The sequence below is a fragment of the Phocoena sinus genome, chromosome 10, assembly GCF_008692025.1.
Source record: "Phocoena sinus isolate mPhoSin1 chromosome 10, mPhoSin1.pri, whole genome shotgun sequence".
NCBI lineage: Eukaryota > Metazoa > Chordata > Mammalia > Artiodactyla > Phocoenidae > Phocoena > Phocoena sinus.
In genome coordinates, this window is record NC_045772.1 from 3,914,609 (window position 1) to 3,937,668 (window position 23,060).

At 61.0% G+C, this 23,060-nt stretch overlaps 1 protein-coding gene across 3 annotated transcripts in view; it reads left to right on the forward strand.

Moving 5' to 3' along the window:
• The window catches only part of WNT7B (Wnt family member 7B), a 53,042-nt gene that overhangs the window by 23,887 nt on the left and 6,095 nt on the right, over positions 1-23,060 (forward strand). For 2 of the 3 annotated variants that reach the window (XM_032644128.1, XM_032644127.1), the window contains exons 2-3: positions 3,693-3,919; positions 20,767-21,038. In XM_032644128.1, the coding sequence (XP_032500019.1) occupies positions 3,693-3,919; positions 20,767-21,038 (499 nt within the window). The remainder of the gene's footprint in view (positions 1-3,692; positions 3,920-20,766; positions 21,039-23,060) is intronic. The other variant, XM_032644126.1, reaches the window with a different exon arrangement.

Here is a 23,060-nt window from a genome sequence, read left to right on the forward strand (position 1 = left end):
AGGTGGAAATTCCGCACCCAGGAAGCAGTGACTTCTCATTGCCCCTCCCCCAGCCCCTGGCCTACCCTGCTTCTGTCTCTGTGGATTTACCTTTGCTGGACATTTCATAGAAAAGGAATCGTACAATATGTGGCCTTTTGTGTCTGGCTTCTTTCACTGAGTATAATGTTTTTGTTTTTGTTTTTGTTTTTCGCGGTACACGGGCCTCTCACTGCTGTGGCCTCTCCCGTTGCAGAGCACAGGCTCCGGACACGCAGGCTCAGCGGCCATGGCTCACGGGCCCAGCCGCTCCGTGACATGTGGGATCTTCCCGGGCCGGGGCACGAACCCGTGTCCCCTGCATCGGCAGGCGGACTCCCAACCACTGAGCCACCAGGGAAGCCCGAGTATAACGTTTTTGAGGTTCATCCATGTAGCATGTGTCTGTGCTTCATTCCTTTTCATGGCCAAATAATATTCCACGGTCCAGGTGGACCACATTCTGTTTATCCATTCATCCGTTGACGGACATTTGGGTTATTTCCTCCTTTTGGCTATTGTGACTAGTGCTGCTGTGAACATTTGTGGACAGGTTTTTGTTGGAATGCCTGCCTTCATTCTTTTGAACACACACCTCGGAGTGGAATTGCTGGGTGCTATGGTCATTCCTTTGTGAGGAACTTCCCAGCTGCTGTCTACAGCGGCTGCACCATTTTACATTCTCACCAGCAATGCCTAAGGGTCCCAGTTTCCCCACATCCTCACCAGTGTGTGCTATTTTCTGTTGTTTTGATCATAGCCATCTTGGTGGGTGCGAGGTATTTCCTCTCTGTGGTTCTGATTTGCATTACCCTAATGATGATTGACGTTTAGAATCTTTTCCCATGCTCGTTGGCCATTTGTCTCTCCTTGGAGAAAGGTTTAAGTCCTTCACCCATTCTTTAAATGGGGTCTTCTTGCTACTGACTTGCAGGAGCTCTGTTTGACATAATCCCTGGGTATTTATTCACTTGTTCATTCATTCATCCATTCCACACTCCTGGTCGGCTACACGGGGCAGTCCCCGAGGCCCTAGGGCCAGCTCAGACCTGGCACTGCCCTCGACGTGTTTGCGGGCTGGTGGGGGAGCCAGGGGTGGAAACAACGACCACGAGACCAGGGGTGAGGTTGGTACTCGAGGGACAAGCGTCCACAATGCGTGTCCTTGGTGCCTGGGGAAGAGGGGTTTGAGCCCAGTGGGGCTTGCCCTTGGGCCTGGAAGGGCAGGAGAGTTTTCGAGACAGAAGAAAGGGAGGGAGACCAGCATGCCAGCAGAGGGACGAGCGCAAGCAGGGGTGGCAGGGTTGTCAGAGGCCAGATCATAGGAGGCGTCCGATTCTGATCAAAGGAACCCAGGGAGCTGTAGGTGGGCTCTCAGGGACACCATCAGGGTGGGGTGGGGGGAGGTGGGTGCTAGGGGTGGCCTGCCTGGAGCGGGGAGACCAGGGCTGCAATAATCTGTTTCTGCCCCCAGGTGCATCCAGTTAGACCCCATTTGTCTGAACTTCTGCCCCCAGGAGCAAGGGTTCTTACCCTGGGCAGCAGGGCCTTGGCAGCCCAGAGCCTGCTGGAAGGATCTGGGGATGGGGAATGTGCTTTTCGCATCCAGGCTCCGACCGACCGACCGACCGGAGGGCTGGAGGCTGGTGCCCGGCAGGGTTCCCATCCATCTCATTTCCTTGGGTTGGTTTTCTGAGCATCTACAATTACTTTGGGCTGAATTCCCCAGATTCCAGCCCGCTCCCAGCCCCGCCTGCCCAGATGCTCTTCCTTCACGCCAGCCTCAGGCGTTGCTGCGCCTTGTGCCCGTGGGAGACCCAGGGGGGTCTCGGCCAGATTAGTGGGTGGGGCTGGCGGGCCACGGGGATTGAGTGTCGCCGGGGCGTCCTGGTCGCAGCACGTGCTGTGGGCTCAGGCCACACGGGGACTTTCCCAGCTGGCTGTGGGTGCTCGGCTGCCCTGGAAAAACACTGACTCGTTTCTCTCAAGAAAGGGGCTGGCAGGCTGTGGGCAGAAGGAGGGAACTCACCGTGCTAGGAGGCCAGGGCCTGCGCAGCGGCTTTGGGGAGCCCCTCGTGGCCTCCCCACTCCCACCTTTTGCCCCCAGACTCTGTCTTGAAACCCAGCTGTTGCTGTGGGTCTGCGGAACCCAGCCCGCCTCCTTTCAGCTTGCTGTCCCTTCCCTGGGTGCTTAAAACCAAACAATTGATGCAGCTTCTGTGGGGAAACAGCCTGCCAGTTCCTCAGAAAGCAAAACCAACGACCTCGTGACCCAGCAATTCCACTCCTAGGTACATGCCCCGAAGAATGGAAAATAGGGACTCAAAGAAAACTTGTGTGCACGTGTTCAGAGCAGCGTTATTCACAACAGCCAAAAGGTGGAAACAACCCAAATGTCCATCAGTGATGAAGGGATAAACAGAATGCGATCTCGCATTACAATGGAATATTATTTGGCCATCATAAAAAGGAAGGAAGTTCATGATACAATGAGGACGAACTTTGAGGAGGTTATACTAAGTGAAAGAAGCCAGGCACAAAAGGTCACATGTTGTATGATTCCATCCGTATGAAATGTCTAGTGGCTGCCAGGGGCTAGGGGAGTGACTGCTAAGGGGTAGGGGTTGCCTTCTGGGGTGGTGAGTGCCTTGGAACTTGATAGAGGTGGTGGTTGACCAACACTGGCAATGTACTCAATGCCACAGGACTTTAAAATGGTTAACTTTCTGCAATGTGAATTTCACCTCCTTAAACGAATAAACAATCACACTGATGACACCCAGGGGAAGAGAGAAACAGTGGAACAAGTGCCCCCAGTTCCTGCAGGGTGCTGGGAGATTAATTACAAGGCACCCTCAGGGGACCACTCTGAGGATACAATGTTGCAATAAAGCACCCGGCCGAGCCCAGCACACAGTAGGTGCTCAATTCACATCAGCTCCTGTTTCCTCCTCTGAGTGCACCCAGTCTTCCAGAAACAATAACAACTGTCATCCCACCTGTGTGTGCAGCCTTTCTCCCCTTGGAGAGGGGGAGAAAGGTGTTTTATACCCCATGCCATGGGCGTGAAAACTGAGTCTGAGAGAGGCAGAATGTCCCCCCAAGGTCACACACGGACTGTGGCCGCAGTCAGTACCCGGTGGGCTTGGCTCCCGGCCTGCCCAGCCTACTTCGCAGCCTGCCTGGTCCAGGCACCCTGGGGTGGAGGGAGCCGGGGGTCTACAAGTGATGGAAAAGCCTCAGTTGTCTGGGAGTTGGGGTCTGCTGCTTGGGGGCAGCTGTGGACAGTTGCAAGCTGGTGGCTGTCAAATCCACGAAGGGTCTGTGTGTCTGATTCGGAGGCACAGAGAGGCGTGGTTCTTGTATTCCACGGGACTGTTGATTCATGGAACCTGTGATCCCGTGGTTCTTGCGATCCCGTTCCTGCAAATTCGAGGCTGAGGGGGCACGGGTGTGTGTGCCTTTTCAAGCTGGAATCCTGTGTGCAGGTCAGTGGAACATGGTGCTTGAGGGCAGGGCTCTGTGCTTTGTTCCCTGGCGGGCAGAGCTTGGCACGAGGTGGGCTCCTGGAACACGTCTGCTGGCCGAGGGACTGAGTGGGGAGAGTGGCAGGCGCGGGGTGGCGGGAGCCTGCCAAGGTGTCTCACCTCCTCGGCATCCTCTCCCCCCTGCAGAGCGCTGTCCTCCGTCGTGGCCCTGGGAGCCAACATCATCTGCAACAAGATCCCTGGCTTGGCCCCGCGGCAGCGTGCCATCTGCCAGAGCCGGCCCGATGCCATCATCGTGATTGGGGAGGGGGCGCAGATGGGCATCAACGAGTGCCAGTACCAGTTCCGCTTCGGACGCTGGAACTGCTCCGCCCTCGGCGAGAAGACTGTCTTCGGGCAAGAGCTCCGAGTAGGTAAGGGCGCCTCCGGGCTTGCGGGGACCCCGCCTTCGGGGCTTTGGGTGCCTGGGGGCCAGGCCACCCACTGAAGGCCAGGCCAGGTGGCCCACGCTCGCTTTTCTACACCTGCTGGCTGATTTCTTTGCTGTAACAGCACTTCTCTGGGTCTGGCCTGCTGGAGGCCCAGGACCCCAGGGAGACCCGGACCCGGACCTGGCCTGGCCCTTTGGGACACTGCCGCGTCTGGAACGAGGGAGGTGTCGACAGGGGCCAGCCCGTGTGAATGGACGAGGGCCCTTGCTCTGGGCTGTCAGGCTGGGGGACACCGTCCCGTGTGGACGTGAGCGGGCAGGTTGGGGGCGCAGTGGTTAGAGGCACGCCGTGCTGATGCACGGAAGCCGGGTGGCCCTAGGCGCGAGGCTTTGTCTCTCCATGTCTCTGTGTCTGTGTCTGGAAACGGGTAACAGTAGTGGTTCCTGCAGGGGGCGGTTGGGGGGCTTGATGCGAAAGGTGCCCGGCCCACAGGAAGCGCTGTATGATTGTAGCTGGGATTCCGAGAGTGGAAGGGACTCTGGCCAGAGGGAACAGCAGGGTGCGGCAGTGTGACAGGTGGGGGCAGGGAGGAGTCCAGCTGGAGGGAGGGCAGGGTTGGGGGGTTGTGCAGGGGGTGTTGGGACGGGGGAGAGGGGTGGCCTCCGATTCCGTGGGCAGTGGCACATCCAGATTTCTGTGGGCTGAGCCCCGCTGCGCTTTGCACAGTCCCTGGGCCACACGGCCCCGGGGGAGGCTCCCGTGTGCCCATTTTACAGGGAAGGAGACTGAGGAGTGAAAGGGAGAAGTGGGACTTGCGGAGCTTGACCTGATTTGGAGCCGCTGTGTGACCTTGGGTCTGGCCCTTGGGGCTTCGGGGCCTCAGTTTCCTCGTTTGTAACCTGAGCTCTGAGCCAGCAGGCCCTTATCTGGGTCCCCAGCGCCTCTCCCACTGCCTGTGTGCAGTAGGTACTTAATAAACAGCTGTTGAACGAGAGAGGGTGGGGATGGTGAGACACCTGCCGCCCCCCCAGGCCATTGTGAGGGTCAGAGGACAGAGAGTGATAAGGGGACACAGTGCCGGGCATGCAGGGCTGCCCTGTTACTCCAGACCCCAACCTGCGGGCACAGGTGAGCCTCCAAACGTGTGATTACAACAGGTCCTTCCGTTCCCAGAGGGCCAAGGAGCCTGGGCCTTTGGAGCGGAGTCACAGCTGGCGGGACGGAGGCCAGAGCTGAGCTCTGCAGGGCTTGGAACGCCTGTGTGGGGCTGGGGGAGGCACAGGGGAAAGCCCCCAGGGGCTCCTTTGCGGTGAGCAGCCTGTGGGTGGCACCTGGCACGGAGGGTGGCACCGCCCCCTCCCGAGGGCCGCACCACCCAAGTGCAGCTTCCTCCCTCCAGGTGCCAGCGGACAGGGTGGGACTGCCTGCCCCGTCCCCTGCAGTTGGGAGGGCACGGGTGCCAGTGCCCGCTTCATGCCAGGTGCCCACCTGCCTGCCTGGCACTGCCCGTCCCCTTCCCACCCACCCCGCCCCCCAGGACCCTGGGCTCCGATGCAGCTGTGACCATCCCCACGGCACAGCTGAGGATACTGAGGCCAGGGGACTTGTGCGGTGGCCAGTGGCCACATGGGGGAGCTGGGTTCAGATCCCCTTTCTGGTAGCCCTCCCTGCCTCCCTGTGCAAAGGGGGATGGGCAGTGGACATGGTCCTGTGGCCTGAGGACAGGTGGGAACTTGCCCTTCATTTAGGATCTCAAGGCATAGGCGGTGAGGGAGACCTGGCCACTCTGATCCTCTCCTCAGGGTCAGGCCCCAGGCGGGGAGTTCACCAATAGTACCAATAGTAAATGCCGGGCTCCTATGCACCCTCCAAAGCCCAGAGGATTGGCGTAGGCCCCCCTGCCAGCGACCGGTCCCCGCATAGGGGACCCACATCACTTTCCCTGAGGGCAGCCCCTGGTGCTGTAAGGATCTCAGCTTACAGCTCACAGCTGTTCCTTCTTGGAGTCTAGCCCTCTGCCCACAGAGAGGGGTGCCTACAGCCAAGGATGGGCTGATGCAGAGCATATAAAGTCCCCTTGTGCAGGTGGGGCTACTCTGTGACATTCTTCACGCCCCGAGCTCCCCTTGGGATCAAGCATCTCAGGCTCTGCTTCTAGGGAGCCCCCCTAGGACACCCCCTCTCACTTTCATGAGCATTTCAGAGGCAGAGTTTTTGGCGGAGATGTCCACACTCACTGTCCCCGTCCCTCATTTTCTCACTCCAGTCACCCCTGTCCCGGCCATTAGTGACCTTGGTGTGGCCGACTGACCCTCTTCCTTGGCTGGGCCCCAGCTCACCTGGGCTTCCTCTAGCCTCTGGTTGCTCCTTCCCAGCCCCGCCCCAATCAGCCCCCCCCCCCCCCCCGGCCCCCCGTCACGACCGGCACGGCTGCCCCCTATGGACCACTCGGCGCGGCTGACCCATGGGAGCCTCTGGTCAACACGTTCAGCATCTTGCTGCTGAAATCTCCATCCTCAGCCTCCCCTGCTGGCCTGACCACCCAGTCGTCCAGCAGAAACCTGGGGTTGTCCCCTCTGTCCATCCCCCCACTCTGCCCCATGGCCGCTGCGGGCCTGCCTCCCTGGCCCTCCTCTGGCAGCTGTCAGTTCCTCCCTCTGCCTCCTTCCCCGCCCCGTCCATGCCGTGTCACTCCCTTCCTCCAAAACCTTCAGTAGCTCCCTATTGCCCAGGATAAAGTTAGCTTCCTAGCTTGGAGTCTGAGTAGCCCCTGCCTCCCTCCATCCCTTCTGGAAACTAGAGCTTTAGCCATCGCTGAGCCTGCCGGGCCGCTTCCCTCCTGCAGCTTCTCACACTGGGAGGCCCTTCCCCTCCGCCTGCTTATTCACGTCTGATTTCCCCGCTGGCCGGCAACGCCTTTTTTCACCCCTCCTGGCTTTCCGTCATCCGCAGGGGGGCTGAAGCCACGCCCTGGCGCTTCCTCCTCCTGTCTGTCAGCCCCGGGCCAGCTCAGCACCTGCCTGAGGTTCCCTCTGCTCTCTGCCCCCCGGGGGGTGGGCTTCCTAACACCCAGGCTGTCTCCTGACCAGCCTGAAGCCCTCCCGCCCCGCCCCCCCGGCTCCTCGCTGCCCTCCGAGGAAGGCCCAGCTCTCAGCCAGGAGGGCCCTGGCTGCAGGCTGAGCTGGGCTGAGCCCTGCAGGCAGCAGGAGTCCCTCTGCGTGCTGTCATGGTGGTCTGAGCAGGCCCCTTGCTCCGCCCAGGGCTCAGCTCCTGGGACTCACAAGCAGGAAGTCAGGCTGAGCAGCGAGGTCAGCCCATGTAAGAGGCATGCAGGTGCCCCGGGCATGGGATGGGAGCCGGGCCATGGGCTGGCAGGCAGCCACTCGAGCGGTGCCAATTAATGATTGGCCCTGAGAGGGGGGATGGCCTGGGTGGGTGGGACAGGCCCCCTTCAGGCCCTGCCTGTGACCTTGGGCCACGCCTAAATCTTGAGAGCTGAAGGCAAACCCTTTAAAGGCACAAATCGATGCCTGTGCAAAGTTCCAACTCCTTTTCCAGCACCTGGTGCTGTTGCTTGGATGCTTCCAGGGATGGGGAGCTCACTACTCCACATAAGATCTTTCTCATGATGAGCCTGTGCCGGCTTTGCCCTGGGGCCTCTGGGGGCCCGTTGCTGTGCTTCCTCTGGGGAGTTGAGGCCCACCCTAATCCTCCCTCCATGAACGAGGTCTCCCCTCACGCCGGGTGGCCTCCACCCTCTGGCCACCGGAGCCCACCCAAGCCTATTTTCTCCCCTACAGAGCGAGGCTGGGCCACCCTGGCCCCTCCTACCCGTCTCTCCCGTTACCTGGAAATGAGCTTGTTGGGGTGGGGTACGTGAGTGTGTCCCCAACTCAACTGTCTTCTTCCATGGGGTGCGGGAGGAGGAAGGGGAAAGCATGAGAGTCAGGGGTGAACCTCGTATTCCAGGGACACCCGTTAGAAACTCAGGGTCCCCAGGCAGGGCATTTCTAACAGGCGCCACAACGGAATGAGGACTGCTGTCGAGGGCTTCCTTGATGGGGTGATGCGTCCGTTGAGACCCGAGGGAGGATCAGAGTGACCCAGACCAGCCTGAAGGCGAGAGCAGGGAAGGGGGCTCCAGGTGGAGGTAACAGCATGTGCCGAAGTCCAGAGGCCAGAAGAAAGTGGATGGTATTTTCCAGGAACTGTGGGAGCGTCTGGAGCAAATGGGACGGTGGGGAGACCGGAGGCGGCAGGAGGGGTCACGGCTGGAGGGCTGTGGGCTGAGGCGTGAGCGCTGTGAAGGCCAGGAAGGCACAGGTGGGTCTGAGCACAGAGGGCCTTCTGCCGCCCACCGCCCCATCTCTGCCTGAGCCCAGCCCCTTGGGACCCACTGGCACGGGCGTGGGGGCTGCAGCTGCGTGCACTCGGGCCCCCGCCCACCCCGAGCTGCCATGGAACACTGAGTCCCGCCCGTCACGTGCCGCTCGGACATGACCAGGCATAGGGGCCACCCCTAATCCTGCCTCACGCAGTGCCCATTTGTTTTGTGGGTGACATTTGCGTTGGGAGCAAGCCCTGAGCCTCCTGGCTGCCTGCAGTAGGGGCTCAGCAAAGCCCATCCGTTTCTGGACACTCTGAGGGAGCAGAGTGGCCTACCTCTGAGTGTCTGAAAGGCGAGGGTCTGGGGGCTTCAAGTCGGCCACTGGCCGGGGCCTTGGAGGAGAAAGGGCAGCTCCCAGGCCCCGTGCACCTACTGCATGCCCGGTCCCCTGCCCGGGGCTTGCACACCAGGCTCAGGGAGGTCCGACACGAGTCCCCAGGAGGGACGAAGCCTGCACTGTCCACTCTGGGGGCACAGGCCACCGCGGGCAGGAGAGTGCTTGAAATATGGTGCGTGCGAGCTGCGATGTGCCGTTGAGTGTAAGATACATGACAGGTTTCAAAGACTTGGAGAGAAAAAAAGCAAGAAAAATAGCTCTTTCATGATCTTTTCACATTAAGATGTAGAAATGGTAATATTTGGATATATTGGCTAAATAAAATGTGTTACCAAGTTTAAGCTCACCTAATTATCTTCACTTCCTTTATGTGGCAACTAGAAAAGTTAAAATGACCTGCGTGGCTTGTGTGAGACTTCTGTTGGTGGCACTGCTCTCAGAGGGGTCAGGAGTTGCCCGGAGTCACCCTGGTCAGGGGCAGAGCGGACATTCGAACCCAGGTCTGACTGCCTTCTCCCAGGACGCCGTCCTCCAGCTCAGCTGAGGGCAGAGGGTCACTGACCATCTGCTTTCTGGGGCAGCGCAGGGCGTGAGGGTGGCTCCCTTTGGCAGCCCCTGTAACTGCTCAGCCTGCAAGCACTGAGTGCCCGCTGCCTGTCAGGCCAGGGGCAGGGCGCTGGCAGTGGAGCGAAGGCCACCCAGCCCTGCTCTCGGAGCCTTGCACCCGGGATGTCCTGGGTGAGCCGATGGGGCTGGACTGGGAGGCCTGCCTGGGCCCCGGCCTTACAGCGGGCACGCCCTCTCGGTCCACAGGCCCCAGCTCTGAGGGACACACAGCTTCGTCCTGTCTGTCCTGGTCACTCCCTACCCCCACCCCCATCCCGGGGGCCCAGCCTGAGGCAGCAGAACAGACATTGTCCAGGCTCGAGGCTCGGGGTCCAGGCAACCAGGACACTAGGGAGAATTGGGGCCTCAAATGTCAGAATCAGAAAGACTTTCCTGGAGGCAGGGCTCCCCAAGCCCACTCCTGGTTCAGGGTGTGATGAGCCTTGGTCGCTCGGGTGGCCCTGGCTCTGGGCCCCTGCACCGGAAGGCCAACTTGCTGCCGGGAGCAGCGGTTCCTGAGACGACCAGGCTCTGGACCCGCCAGTGGTGAGCAGATGGGGGCTTAGGCTGGGCGGTGGTTGAGCCCTCCACGTGACTCCTCTAGGTCCGCCTGGAGCTCATCCAGGATGGGAATTTTCCACCTTCACTGGCAGGGCCCGGACAGACAGGACAGGCTGTGGGGGGGCGGATGGGGTCTGGGAGGGGAGAAGGCACTGCTGCGGTCCCACCATGTGACCCTGGGCACGGCCTCCCATTCTCCGGGCCCCCGTCTACCCACCCACACCAGGGCTGAGGCTGGGACCCTGACGCCACCAGGACTTGGGGGGGCATCTCTCCTCAGAATAGGGGCAGGAAAACCCTCTGCTTCCTTGGCACGCACATCTGCCCAGGGCTCCACGGACGAGGGGTCCAGGATGCCGGGGTCTGGTCCACCAAGCAGGACACAGATCCCAGGTGGACGGGCCTCCACCTCCGGCCTCCAAGGGCAAGGCCTGGCCCAGACCTCAGTCCGTCTCCACCTGGGACCCCTCCTGCCGCCACTGTGGGAGCACCATTCCCCCGAGGCCGCCGCGGCCGGCCCTTGCACAAACATCACTCGCTCCTGGTTCCCCTGTCCGCACAGCATAGATGGGGAGACTGAGGCCCACGGAAGCCTGTCTTGGCCAAGGTCACACGCCGGTGAGAACTAGAGATCTGAACCCACGGTTCAGCCCTGTGCCCCGGCGGGGTCCGGGTACCGGCTGGTGGAGACAGGGGGCAGCTGCGGGGGGGCGGGGAAGGGGCTCTGGTTCCATCGTGTCCCCCCTCACAGGCAGTGGCTGATTTTGCCGCAGGCCCGACGAAGGAGGGCGTGGTCTGAGGCAGGCTGCCCGGGGCTGACCTCCCTAAGGAGTGAGGCCGCAGAAGAGGCCTTGCCAGCCTCCCCAGAGCCACGGGGCAGGGGCGGAAGCTCCTGGAAGGCCAGCCCAGCTGGGGACGCAGACCCCCCGGCCCTGGCTGCCCCTCGCCGCGTGGCCCTGGGCCAGGCCCTCTGGGCCCAACCGGAGCGCGACCCCCCTGGAGGGCCGCTGCGGCTGTGAGGGCCCCGCCGGGTCAGAACAAAGGCCGCGGGCGCGGGTGTGCCGGCGTGTTCGGACCTGGCACGACTGTTTCCAGTGCTCTGTTTATGACAACGGCAGGGAAGAGCTTAGCGTGGAGACACTGACTCAGCCGGGGACGAGCCGGGGCGGCGGCTGGGACGGGGCCGGAGAGAGCCAGGGGGACAGAGGGACGTAGAGAGAGAGGCAGAAACCGAGAGGGAAGGGCAGACAGAGACCTACGGCAAGAGGGACACAGAGAGGGCAACGCACACGCACAGGCACACGCACGTGCACGCACAGCGCCGGCGCAGGCCTTCGCCTGTCCCAGGGTCCAGGCCGCGCTGCGATGGGTGGTAAGAGCAGCTTCCGCGCCCGGAGCACTTCCTCACCCACGCGGCGCTGGACCCCGCGAGGTGGGTGATGTTATCACCTGCCTTTAGCAGGTACAGAAACAGGCACCGGGGTGCAAGGCAGCCTCTCCAGCAGGCACTCAGCAGAGCGTGGATCGCACCCGGTGGTGGTCCAGGCCAGGCCCCCCACACCGCCAGAATCCTAGGTCAGGATGGCGGGGGGCCTGGTGGGGCGGGGCCTCTGGGCTTCTGACCCTTCAAGTGCACAAATGGGGATTTGGGGCCTGGTGGGCCTCGAGGCATCTCTGGGCTCCCCTGCCTCCCCCCTCCCACAGCCTCTCCACCTCACCCGTGTGTGCTGGGATGCAGCTCGGGCAGGGGGTGCGTGCCCAGGCCCCATGACTGAGCCAAGGCCGGGATGCGGGCACTGCGCTGCCCCGCTGGGGGACCCCAGGAGCTGCTGGTGTGGCCTAGGGTGTCTCCTGGCCTCCCTGGCCTCCATCTCTCCACCTGTAAACTGTGGGCAGGGGGAGGTATTCTCCCACCCCTTCTAAGCTCCTGGGAGCCTGAGGGCTGAATGGGATGGTGGTGGAGGGTCTCAGAGGAGTGGGGGAGCTCACCAGCTGGCACTGTCCCACTGGCCGGGCCAAGGCCTCGGGAAGCCCACCCTGTCCCATGTCCAATGTCGGTCACAGCAGCACCCTCCAGGGGCTTTCCATGTTCATAGAATAAAATCTAATATCGTCCCCATGGGCTCCCAAAGTCACCGTGGAGTGGCTGTCTCTTCTGCATCAAACCATACACACGTGGCTCATTCCCTCCCTGTGACCTTAGCATTGCTGTTCCCTCTGCCTGAACACTGTTCCCTGCGCCTTTGCATGGGTCATTCCTCTTGTCATTTAGGACTCACCTTCGGCATCCTTCTTGAGAGGGGCCCGCACTGGGCATCCTCCACCCAAGTCCCTCCCTACAGCCACCCGCCCTGCTGTCCCGTCCGTGGTTCTGACTGAGGCCCTCTGCCTGCACTCCCTGTGAACCCTCCCAAGCCCGCTGGTCCCCTGGGCTGTGATGTGTTAGTCTTGTCCTGCTGTATGCTTGGCCGTGGGCTTGGGGATGGGTAGGGGCTGAGGGCCTCCTCCCTGGGGCCCTGGGGTTGCAGGCCATGCTTGGTGCTGGGATGGTAGCAGAGGAGTGAGGGAGGGAAGGGTGAGAGATGGAGTAGGGTGCCCGGGCGTGACACATGCAAGCCTGGGTCTCAGGCCTGGTCAGCGACGGGGGAGACAGACTGTATGGTTTCCCTGTTCTGGTGGGTACGGGGGGAGCGGTCCGAGCATGGACTCTGGGGTCCTGGGTCAGATCCCAGCTCTGTGGTCAGCCTGCCATGAGACCTTGGGCCAGTCACCCACCTCCTTTGAGCCAAGCACCCTCACTGTGAGGTGGGGCCCCTGTGAGAGTTTGAATCGAGTAGGACAGGTTGTATGCAATCCCCTAAAACCATCAGATGCTGTATGTTTTTAGAACAGCTTTATTGAGATATAACTCATATACAGTCCAATCAAGCATTTAAAGTGTACTATTCACTGGCTTTTAGTCATAGGTTGTGAAACCATCACCATAGTCAATTTTAGAACATTTTCATCGCTCCAGAAAGAAACCCTTAGCAATCATCCTCCAATCCCCCTCGCCCTTGGCAACGCTCACCGGCTCCCTATCTCTGTGGATTTACCCATTCTGGACGTTTCATATCAATGGAATCGTACACCATGTGGCTTTTGTGTCCGGCATCTTTCACTGAGCATCACGTTTTCAGGGTTCATCCATGTCGTGGCCTGGGTCAGTACTTCGTCCCTTCATATGGCTGAAGAGTGTTTCATTGTGTGGAGAGACCACAATTTCTTTATCCGTTTATCCGCTGGACATTTGGGTTGTTTCCTCCTTTTGGCTATCGTGAATCACGCTGCTATGAGTATTCACATACAAGTTGTCGTGTGGACACGTGTTCATTTCTCTTGGGTACATAGCTAGGAGAGGAATTCTGGGTTAAGTATTCATAGTAACTCTGTATTTAACATTTTGAGGAACCTCCAAATGGTTTCCATAGCGGCTGCACCATTTTCCATTCCCACCAGCGGTGCGCGAAGGTTCTGATTTCTCCACGTCCTCGTCAGCCCTTGTTAGTGTCTCTCTTTGTATTTTAGCCATCCTAGTGGGTGTGACGTGCTGTCTCATCGTGGCTTTGATCTGCATTTCCTTGATGGCTAATGACGTTGAGCATCTTTTTTTGTGCTTAATGGACATTTTTTTTTTTTTTTTTTTTTGCGGTACACAGGCCTCTCACCGCTGTGGCCTCTCCCATCGCGGAGCACAGGCTCCGGACGCGCAGGCTCAGCGGCCATGGCTCACGGGCCCAGCCGCTCCGTGGCATGTGGGATCCTCCCGGACCGGGGCACGAACCCGCGTCCCCTGCATCGGCAGGCGGGCTCTCAACCACTGCGCCACCAGGGAAGCCCTAATGGACATTTTGATACCTTCTTTGGAGAAATGTCTATTCGGATCCTTTGCCCATTTTAAACTGGGTTGTTTGTCTTTTTATTACTGAATTGTAGAAAATGCTGTGTTTTTTCAAAGAGGGGCAGGTACGGGTTGGCAGAGAGGCAGGGTTTGACAGATCTGAGCTGCGTTGGCCACGAGCCCAGGAACACACACAGGAGCACACACTTGCTCACGCTTATAGGAACTGCATTTGTGCAAACGTAAGTCCAGGCATATGCCCAGGGACACGGGCATGGGGACACATGCAGAGGTACACATGCGTGGATGCCTAAACCTGTGTACACCCACGGAGAGCCCATGTGTGGTGTGTCCCACACGTGTGGGCATGAAGCTCGCGTCAGCGACCCTCTGTGTGCTGGGGCCAGGCCTGCCCACCCGGGACCACACGTGGGTCCCCTGACGTGGTGACTTGGCCATATCAGAGCAGTTATCCTTATTTTGCAAAGTGGGGACATCGAGACATAGAAAGGCCCCTTGATTGGTCCAAGGTGACCCAACTGGCCAATTTTAGGGTCTGGACTTGAACTCAAGGTCTCAGACTCTGAGCCCCTTCTCTGGGGCTTTGACCTCACCTCAGTCATTCTGGAATGTCAGGTCTGGGCTCCCCGACTTCCTGAGCCACTGTGTGACCTTGGGCAGCATGCTGCCCCTCTCTGGGCCTCAGACTCCTTGTCTGAGGAGTTGCACTGAGTAGCTAGCACTGGATGGTCCCTGAGGCCCTCCCAGCCTCTAGGTGCCAGGTCCCCAGCTCCCCTTCTCAGAGGGATGCAAGTGCTTTTCTCACCCTGCCTCCCCAGGCCTGTAGTTAATCGGGTCATTATGAGCTCAATTAGGGCTTTTTGTGGCTTTCTAAAGATAGTGTGCCAGGCCCCTAGGGATGCTAGGAAGTGGCAGGTGGCTTTGAGGGGACACTGAGGAGGGGGTGTGTGCCTGGGGCCTGGGGAGGGCGGGCACAGCCCCCAGCTCTGCCCTGGGGGGGTGAGGGGACCTCTGTTCTGCCCAGGCCCCCGCATGACCCAGGAGCCACATTTGTCCCCTCCAGTAACTGCTCACAAAGATCTGCCTGGTCCCCAGCGTCCTCATCGGGGTCAGGGTGAGGGGACAGCTGGGTGGGCTAGGCCCTACTGACCCAGGAAGACCCTCTTTCCCGGGGAGTCAGGTCTGGCAGGCACGGAGCGGGGCAGTGGGGGTGCGGTTAAGTTTGAATAACCAAGAGCAAAGGGAGAGCAGAGCTGGCTGGCCCCTGAGCGGCCAGCGCCTCAGTTTACCCACGGGGCAGTGGTCTCTGAGGGCTTGGCTGTTGTAGATTCATCCGGAATAGGCGTGGAGGGGGCAGCTGGGCAGGCGGACTGGGAGGAGGCTGTGGACAGCACAGAGAGGGGCCTGGGCCTGTCCTGGGGGCCCTGCACTGTACCTGGGCTTCCCTGGCCCGCTCAGTATTTGGTGATGCTGAGGGCGATGCCCATTTGTCCTGTTTGCTCTCAGAGCTGCTCCTGGGGCCGTAGGGCGAATAGGGACACAGGCTCAGAGAGGATTTGTGACTTGCCTGGGGCCGCACAGCAGGTGTGAGAATGCAAGTCCAAGGCTTTCTTGCCTGTTCCTCCCCCAGTCTCCCCGTACCTCCCTCTCTGCTTTCCCGAAACCTCGGGCCGGGGCCCCGCATGGCTAATGGAGCCCACCTTGACCTGTCAGGTGCCAGACGCAGACTGCAGAGCCCTGTTGCTGGCTCTGGTGTCTGAGGGTACAGATCCACGCTGGGGTGGCTCTGGATCCCAAGAGGGGCCCCCGGGCCTCCCAAGTCTGAAGCGTACCCCCAGGACAGCTGCTGGCCCCAAACAGACCATCCTCGCTGCCTTCACCCAACTCCCCACCCTCATCACCAGACAGATCTGGAGCAGCCGCTGTGCTCAGACAGCCATTACTGCTACTGCCTGGAGCAAATCACTTCCCGCCTTTGAGGCTCGGTGTTCCCACCTGCGAGATGGCTCTCATCAAGAGGATCTATTCCGTGGGTGGTCGTGGAGATAAAAGGAGGTGATGGGGCTTCCCTGGTGGCGCAGCGGTTGAGAGTCCGCCTGCCGATGCAGGGGACGTGGGTTCGTGCCCCGGTCCGGGAAGATCCCACGTGCAGCGGAGCGGCTGGGCCCGTGAGCCATGGCCGCTGAGCCTGCGCGTCCGGCGCGCCTGTGCTCCGCGGTGGGAGGGGCCACAGCAGCGAGAGGCCGGCAAACCGCAAAAAAAAAAAAAAGGTGACGAATGTAGTGCGTCCAGCCCCAGCCCTGCTCACATGAGGACCCAGGGAATAACGCTGCAGGGTGGGCGTACCTGGAAGAATCACACGTGGATCCTACCCACCACCCCTGCAGCCCGCGGGCACCTGGCAGGAGCCCAGAGGAGGGCCCTCACCCCAATGGGGCTTCCGGGAGCAGGGGGCCTCCCAGCTGCGTCCAGAGCCTGGGTGAGCTGCTGGCACGTGGGCGCGCAGGAAAGGTTCCCAGCAAGGAGGGGGCCAGCGTCCCCCAGCGCGGGCAGCAGGGAGCCAGGCTACTCCCGTTCCAGAGCAGTGGCGTGTGCCGGCTGCTGCGCTTGGCCAGGTGGGGCTTGATGGCATGGTGGGTGGGACGTCTGGGCTTGAGGGCATCTCTGAGGCTTGGGGAGCCATCGATGTTTGCTGGCCAAGGCGCACGGGTTCAAGGGGCTTCTTTCTTTTTTTTTTTTTTTTGCGGTACGCCGGCCTCTCACTGTTGTGGGCTCTCCCGTCCTCAGGCTCCGGACGTGCAGGCTCAGTGGCCATGGCGCACGGGCCCAGCCGCTCCGCGGCATGTGGGATCTTCCCGGACCGGGGCACGAACCCGTGTCCCCTGCATCGGCAGGCGGACTCTCAACCACTGCGCCACCAGGAAAGCCCAAGAGACTTCTTTCTAGATCTACACACTGGCTCCTTCTCACCCTGGAGGATGTGCAGGCAACACGCCAGGGATTCCAAGCTGGCCCATGTGGTGATTGGAGGAGGGGGCCGTCTCATCCCTCCATGTCAGGCACACTGTGACCTGGGGCCAGTAACAAAGCCCTCTGAGTCTACATCCACGTCTGTGAAATGGGGCCACGGGGCTGTCGTGAGCATTAAATAAGATGTATGTGCAGAGTGTGGGCACGTGGGAACCCCTCCATCCAGGACCCCACCTCATTCTCCTCGGTTCTCCCTAGACTGCAGCTCTCTCACTGCTTGCCTCCCCTTTGTCTCCATGGTGAGATGAGAGGGTTTGGCTCATTTAAAGCAAATAAAAAAGGAATTAGTGGGAGCGGCAGCCCGGTGAGTAACTGATGAGTAACCGGGTCTGAGCTGAGCAGGGCAGAAACCAGGCGGGAGCAGAAAGCCTGGGAGAGGGTTCTGTGAAATGCCCTCCAAACACACAGGCCCGGCCTGGGCGCCTGCTGGCCTGCTTGGGGGCGTTAGGTTGGAGGACGTGGGAGTCCCCCATCTGGCTGCTGACGGGGAGGGAGAGCGTTTGGGGAAGAAGAGGGTCATGGGCAGGGCTTCCGAGGGCACGCTGCACCATGCTCGCCTAGGCAGGGTTTGGTTGTGGCACTTTTAATGCCGTTGGCCTGGCCTCTTGGTGTGATTACACAACTGGTGGAGATTTCTAACCCCTTGCTGGGCGCCTAGCTTGTGACACGCCCACTCTGAGGCTAGCTCTACCTCCCCAGAGCTCCCCGCCGGCGTTCCCCTGCCGCTAGCGCCCCGCCGCCACCGCACGCCTGGGGTCCACAGATCGTCCAAGTGCAGCATCTCCTCTGCAAGGGGGCTGTGCACACCTCTTCTCCTGCCTCCTCCTGCCCAAGGTCACTGAGCTGCACGGGGGCCAAGCTGGGGGCAGGATGGCCTCCGGTGACCTGGGCCCCAGGCCCTGAGTCCCTCCGTCTGCCTCGCTGGGCTTTGATTCCTCTGCCTGGGTTCGAGTCCGGCTTCAGCCCCTAACAGCTTGTCTCATAACTTCTGTGTGCCTCAGCATCCTCCCCTGTGCAATGGCAGTAAGGATGAAATCTGCCTCGCACAATTGTCAGGACAGTGCAATGAGAACACGTGCTAAGGGTTAGAGGGATGCTGGTGCTGTGACAGCAGGTGAGCGATGGCGCGAGGAGGAGAGAAGCGCAGCTCTGCTGATCCACTTTCGAAAGAGTTCCAGGACCCCACCCCTTGCGTAGCCAGAGTGAGCTCCAAGATCCACATCCTACAGCCTCTTGCCCCAGCACCTGCACAGAAAGTGCCCGCTGCTTCATGGGACATCTCTGGCCACGCACAAGCTGGCTCCCTGGGACCTCGGCCGTCTCTTTTCTTATTGCTCTTGATCTCAGACTTGCACAAGCAACAGAAAGCCGTTTCACACCTCTGCACCTGCTCTGTGTGCACCAGGAGTACGCACCTACCACCCACGCACCACACAACTATATACTCACACGCTCATGTACTCAGACACCATGTACTCAGTCACACACATCACGTACACACACTCTCATGCACTCATGGGGAGTTAACTCATACTTCTTGGTAAGATTTATTTTAAGATGTCACCTCCTGCAGGAAGCCTTCCCTGACTCCACCCCCCGCCCTCCCTTAGAGAGGCAGGTCAGGGCATTCTTGGAGGTTCCATGGTTCCCCGTGCCCCTCCTCGCAGAGCACTGTGGTCCCCTCCTCTCCTGGAATCCCCTCACGAGTTCACCGCTGCTCCCCCGCCCATGCGCAAGCTTGTCGCAGGCCCTGCTGGGCTTGGGTGACACCAAACCAACAGCGAGGAGTTCAGTAACCCACTTCGCACCATCCTCTCCTTGTCCCTGTGTCGGTCTGGTGCTCCCGGCTGGTGGCCTGGACGGTGCAGGGACCAGGGCTCCTCGGTGATCCTCCAGGAGCCACTCACTGTGCTGAGAGAGGCTTCTTACAGAGCGGTGGCAGCAGAGCGGTCCCCACGCGGGAGGTGGGAAGTGTGGGCAGGAAGGGCCCACCCGGGAGGAGGGGCTGGATGTCCAGCAAGGCCCTGGGAGGGCAGTGCCGCCCTGTGCCCTTTGCAAGATCCCCTGATCTTTCTGGGGAGGAAGGGATGCCCGACACCACCTTCCGTCAACTCTTCTCAGAGGATGGAAGTTTCCAGGAAGCTGTGGCCCCTCCGAGACAGCAGAGGCCAACCAAAGCCTCCTCTGCCCTGGGCCCCGGAGACCAGAGGTCTCAGCCTGGTCCTCATCCTGAGTGGGAGAAACCCCGGGAACAGGGACCCCACCGAGGGTGAGACCCCCAGGGTAGAGGAACTCACTGAGGATGAAGCCCACCCCGGGGACAGGGACCCCACCAAGGGCGGGCCCCTCCACCCTGGGGACAGACACCTCCCTGAGGGTAAGCCCCCCAGGGGAACAGGGATCCCATCTAGGTGAGCCCCCCTCAGCTGGTTGGTGGGTGAGGAGGTGGACCCCAGAGCACATAGTCGGCGCCCAGCACAGGGCTGGCCATGCAGTTGGTGCTCAATGGATGTTTATGGAATGGGCCTAACTTGACCCTCCACCCTCTCTCAGTCTGGGGGGATGACGCCAGCCCCCAACAACAGGGACAGCACCAAGCACACAGAGGGGCACGCTGGTCCTCACGGGGCACAAACACAGGGCTTGTGCAAGGATGGGGTCGTAGGTTTCCAGTGGCCACATCCCGCTATTGTTGAGGGCAGTGCGATTCCCGCTCAGCAGAGCTTGGCTTTGGTCCAGTGGACACCACTGAGCTCTGTACCCATAGTGGCAGGTGCTGGGGACCACACAGACCTGGCCGTGGCCCGCAGGGAGCCTCTGTGCTCGTGGGTAAGGTGAGAGGGGCTCAAGAGACTGGGGCCAGGATGGCAGGATGCACAGGCTGGGGGCTGTGGAAAATAAAGAATGAGAGCTGGACCCGCTCATCTGAGGGGGCTTTGACCCGTGTGGAGCTGGCAAGTCCCAGTGGTAGGGCTAACCAGGTGGACAGTGTCGAGAGCAACGAGAGCGTCAGACCTGCCGCTGAGGGAGATCAGGCAGCCCGGGCTCCCTTCTGGCTGGTGGTCTGGGAAGGCTGCCTGGAGGAGGAGGCATTGGAACTGGCCTCGGAAAGTTGTTAAAATTTGGGCATGAAGCGGAGGGAAATAACACCGAAAAGACCAGGAACCGTCCAGGAACATGTGAGCAGTACCGGGTTTGGGTCGTTCTGCATGGTGGACGGGGAGAGGGGGCTGGGGGTCCAGCTGGACATGGACTTCAGGCTTGGACGGCAGGCCTTCCCTCCTCAGCTCAGGCAGAGGAGAGGGAGGGAAAGTGTGTGTGTGTGCGGGGGGTGCGGAGCTGCACTTTGCACCTGCCTGGAGGGTGGCTGGCGGGTGAGGGAGGTCAGCAGGACCGGCACCCGAGTGTGGCAGTTCAGAGACCCCTGAAGCAGGCAGGGGTGTCGGAGGAGAAGGGAGATTCAGGAGGCCAGGGCCTGGTGATGGGGTCACAGTGGGTGGTTAGAGAGAGGGAGAGAGACAGACGGCAACGAAGGGCTCTGGCGCCGCTCTGAGCTGGGGCGATTCTGTCTGGCTCCTGGCTGGTGGGGTGGGTGCCCCCCAGAGGGATCAGCACAAGTGGCTGGTTCATGAAGAGCAGCGCTGGAGGCTGACAGAGGCCCAGACCCCAAACATCCCCTCCCAGGCCCGCCCCCCACTGCTGTCTCCCAGGAGGAAGTTGGGCCTCTCCAGCCCAGGCTTTCGGGACAGGAAGAGAAGTGTCTTACATGCCGGTGGCAGGGCCGTGGCATGCATCGAGTGCCCACTGTATACCGTCCTCACCACAGACCTGAAAGGTGGGTTTTATCGGCCTCACTGTGCTGAGTGAGAAGCTCAGAGAGGCTAAGGGCTGAGCCCAGAGTCACACAGCCGGCCGGCAGCAGGACCAGGGCCCAGCACTGGGTCCCCTGAGCCCACCGGGCCGGGACCTGCGGGGCTTCACCGTCCGCACCCGCCCCCTCCCCGCAGGGAGCCGGGAGGCCGCCTTCACGTACGCCATCACCGCCGCCGGCGTGGCTCACGCCGTCACCGCCGCCTGCAGCCAGGGCAACCTGAGCAACTGCGGCTGCGACCGCGAGAAGCAGGGCTACTACAACCAGGCCGAGGGCTGGAAGTGGGGCGGCTGCTCCGCCGACGTGCGCTACGGCATCGACTTCTCCCGGCGCTTCGTGGACGCCCGCGAGATCAAGAAAAACGCCAGGCGCCTCATGAACCTGCACAACAATGAGGCGGGCAGGAAGGTAGGGCGGGGCGGGCACGGGGCGGGGCGGGCAGGCCTGGGTCAGGTGTGACGGCCGCGTTACACGGGGACGCTGTGGCCCTCTCTGAGCTTTGGGCCCCTCTCCTAGCGGAGGGAGTTGGTGAACTGAACCCTGAAAGTGCGGGGTGGGGAGTGCTGAGCGCAAGCCGTCACTTCTGTCCGTCCCAGCAGCCCGAAGAGCTGGGCCTTACTGTTCCCATGACAGAGGTTTGAAAACTGAGGCCGGGAGTGAAGTGATGCCCGCGGCCCCCAGCTGGTGGGCGGTAGGGGTGAGACAGGGATCCTGTTTGCACACAAGGTGGGAGCCGGGCCTGGCCTGGGACCCAAGGGTGAGGGGAGGCCCCTGGGCCACAGTCCATGTCCCTGCCCTGCTCCTAGAGGGGTCTTGCCGATATACGAGGAAAGGCTTCCCGGAGGAGGCGGCCTTTGGCTCCGATTGCTGTGAGAGACTGGAGGAAGGGGTGTTCCCAGGAAGCAGGAACGGAAGGGCAGAAACTGAGCTGGGGGCTCTTGGGCAGCCAGCTTCATGCGTGGTGCGGGCCGCAGAGTGGTGGGTGATAATCGAGAACATTCAAGCCGGGACGCACTGGGGAAGAACTCAGGGTGAGTCCAGCCCCGCCCCTGGGAGATGAGGGCCCCAGATACTGGGCTGGGAGGGGCGGCCGCCGTGGCGGCAAGATGGCCCGAGATAGGGTAGCCAGCCAAGTGGAACGCCTCTGGGTCTGGCTCTCCAGCCCGGGGGGCTGCACCCAGGGCGCCAGGGCCTGTTGGGCTCTGCAGGCTAGGCACGACTTGCCTTTCCAGGCAAAGAGTTGAAGATGCCCTCTGCCCCAGGGCCCAGAGCTGGGCTCGTTCACTCTCGCGGCCCTTCTGTGTGCCAGGCGTTATGCTGGGTGCAGGGTCAGGGAGGAGTGAGACATAGCCTTGGCTGCGGGAGCTCCCACAGCTCCAACTGGGGCCACATGAGGGGAGCAGGGGCTGCACCCAGAAACAGTGAGAGCCCGGGGACCTGAGGGAGGGGTAGCAGTAGCTTCCGGGAGGCAGTGGTGTCCACATACCGGAGCTGAGAAGAGCAGAGGCAGAAGGAGCTGGCACCTGCGAGGTGTGGGAGGGGGGGAGGGGTGGGGGAGGGTGGGGGAGGGGTACTGCAGTGCTCCGGCTGGCGGGAGCACGAGGGGTGGTGACACAGGGCCTGAGAAGTAAGCAGGGACCAGTCCAGAATGGGCCTTGAACGCCAGGCCCAGGGTTTGACTTCATCCTGTAGATGCGCAGGTTGCCATGCAGCAGGTGGTTATTAAATTATTGTCAGACGAACAGATGAGTGAAGAAATGAGTGACAGCCTTTGTCTCCAAGGAGCTCACAGACAGCACGTAGGCCCCATTCCCTAGGCACAGGCAAACAGTGACCTGGGTCTGGGAGGGCAGAGGAAAGAGAGATTCACTTACATGGAGGCACCAGGAGGGCTCCCTGGAGGAGGAAGTGTGTCTGAACTCTCAACTGAACTAGCTCCCCCCCACCCCCCTTCGAGCCTCTGCAGTGGCTTAGGTCTTGAGCAGGGGCTTTCCCACAGCCCTGGGAGGACGGTCTCGCTGTCCCCATTTTACACATGGGGACTCGGTGGCAGCAGGGGGTGGGCGGGAGGGGGTCCTGCCAATTGACAGGTGATGAAAAGGCATAAGGGAAATGGAGGCTAGCAGGATTGGGCCCCCGGGGAGACAGGAGGCATGACAACAAGGAGGCTGGTGAAGGGGCCTGGGCCTGTTCAGGGGGATGAGGATGGAAGAGGGTCAGCATGTTGGGGATTTTGGACTGGGGTGAAGCCATGAACCTGGAAGCCACGAACTGAGGAGAAGGAGATTGTCAGGGGCTGGGAGTGCGAGGGCCCGTCAGGGACAGGGCAGCCCCAGGAAAGGCCTCTAACGTGGTCAGCAGCCGGGATTCTCCTGCCAGCGCTGTCCCCAGCTGTCTGTGAGGCCCTGGCTGGCCCGGTCCTTCTGCTGA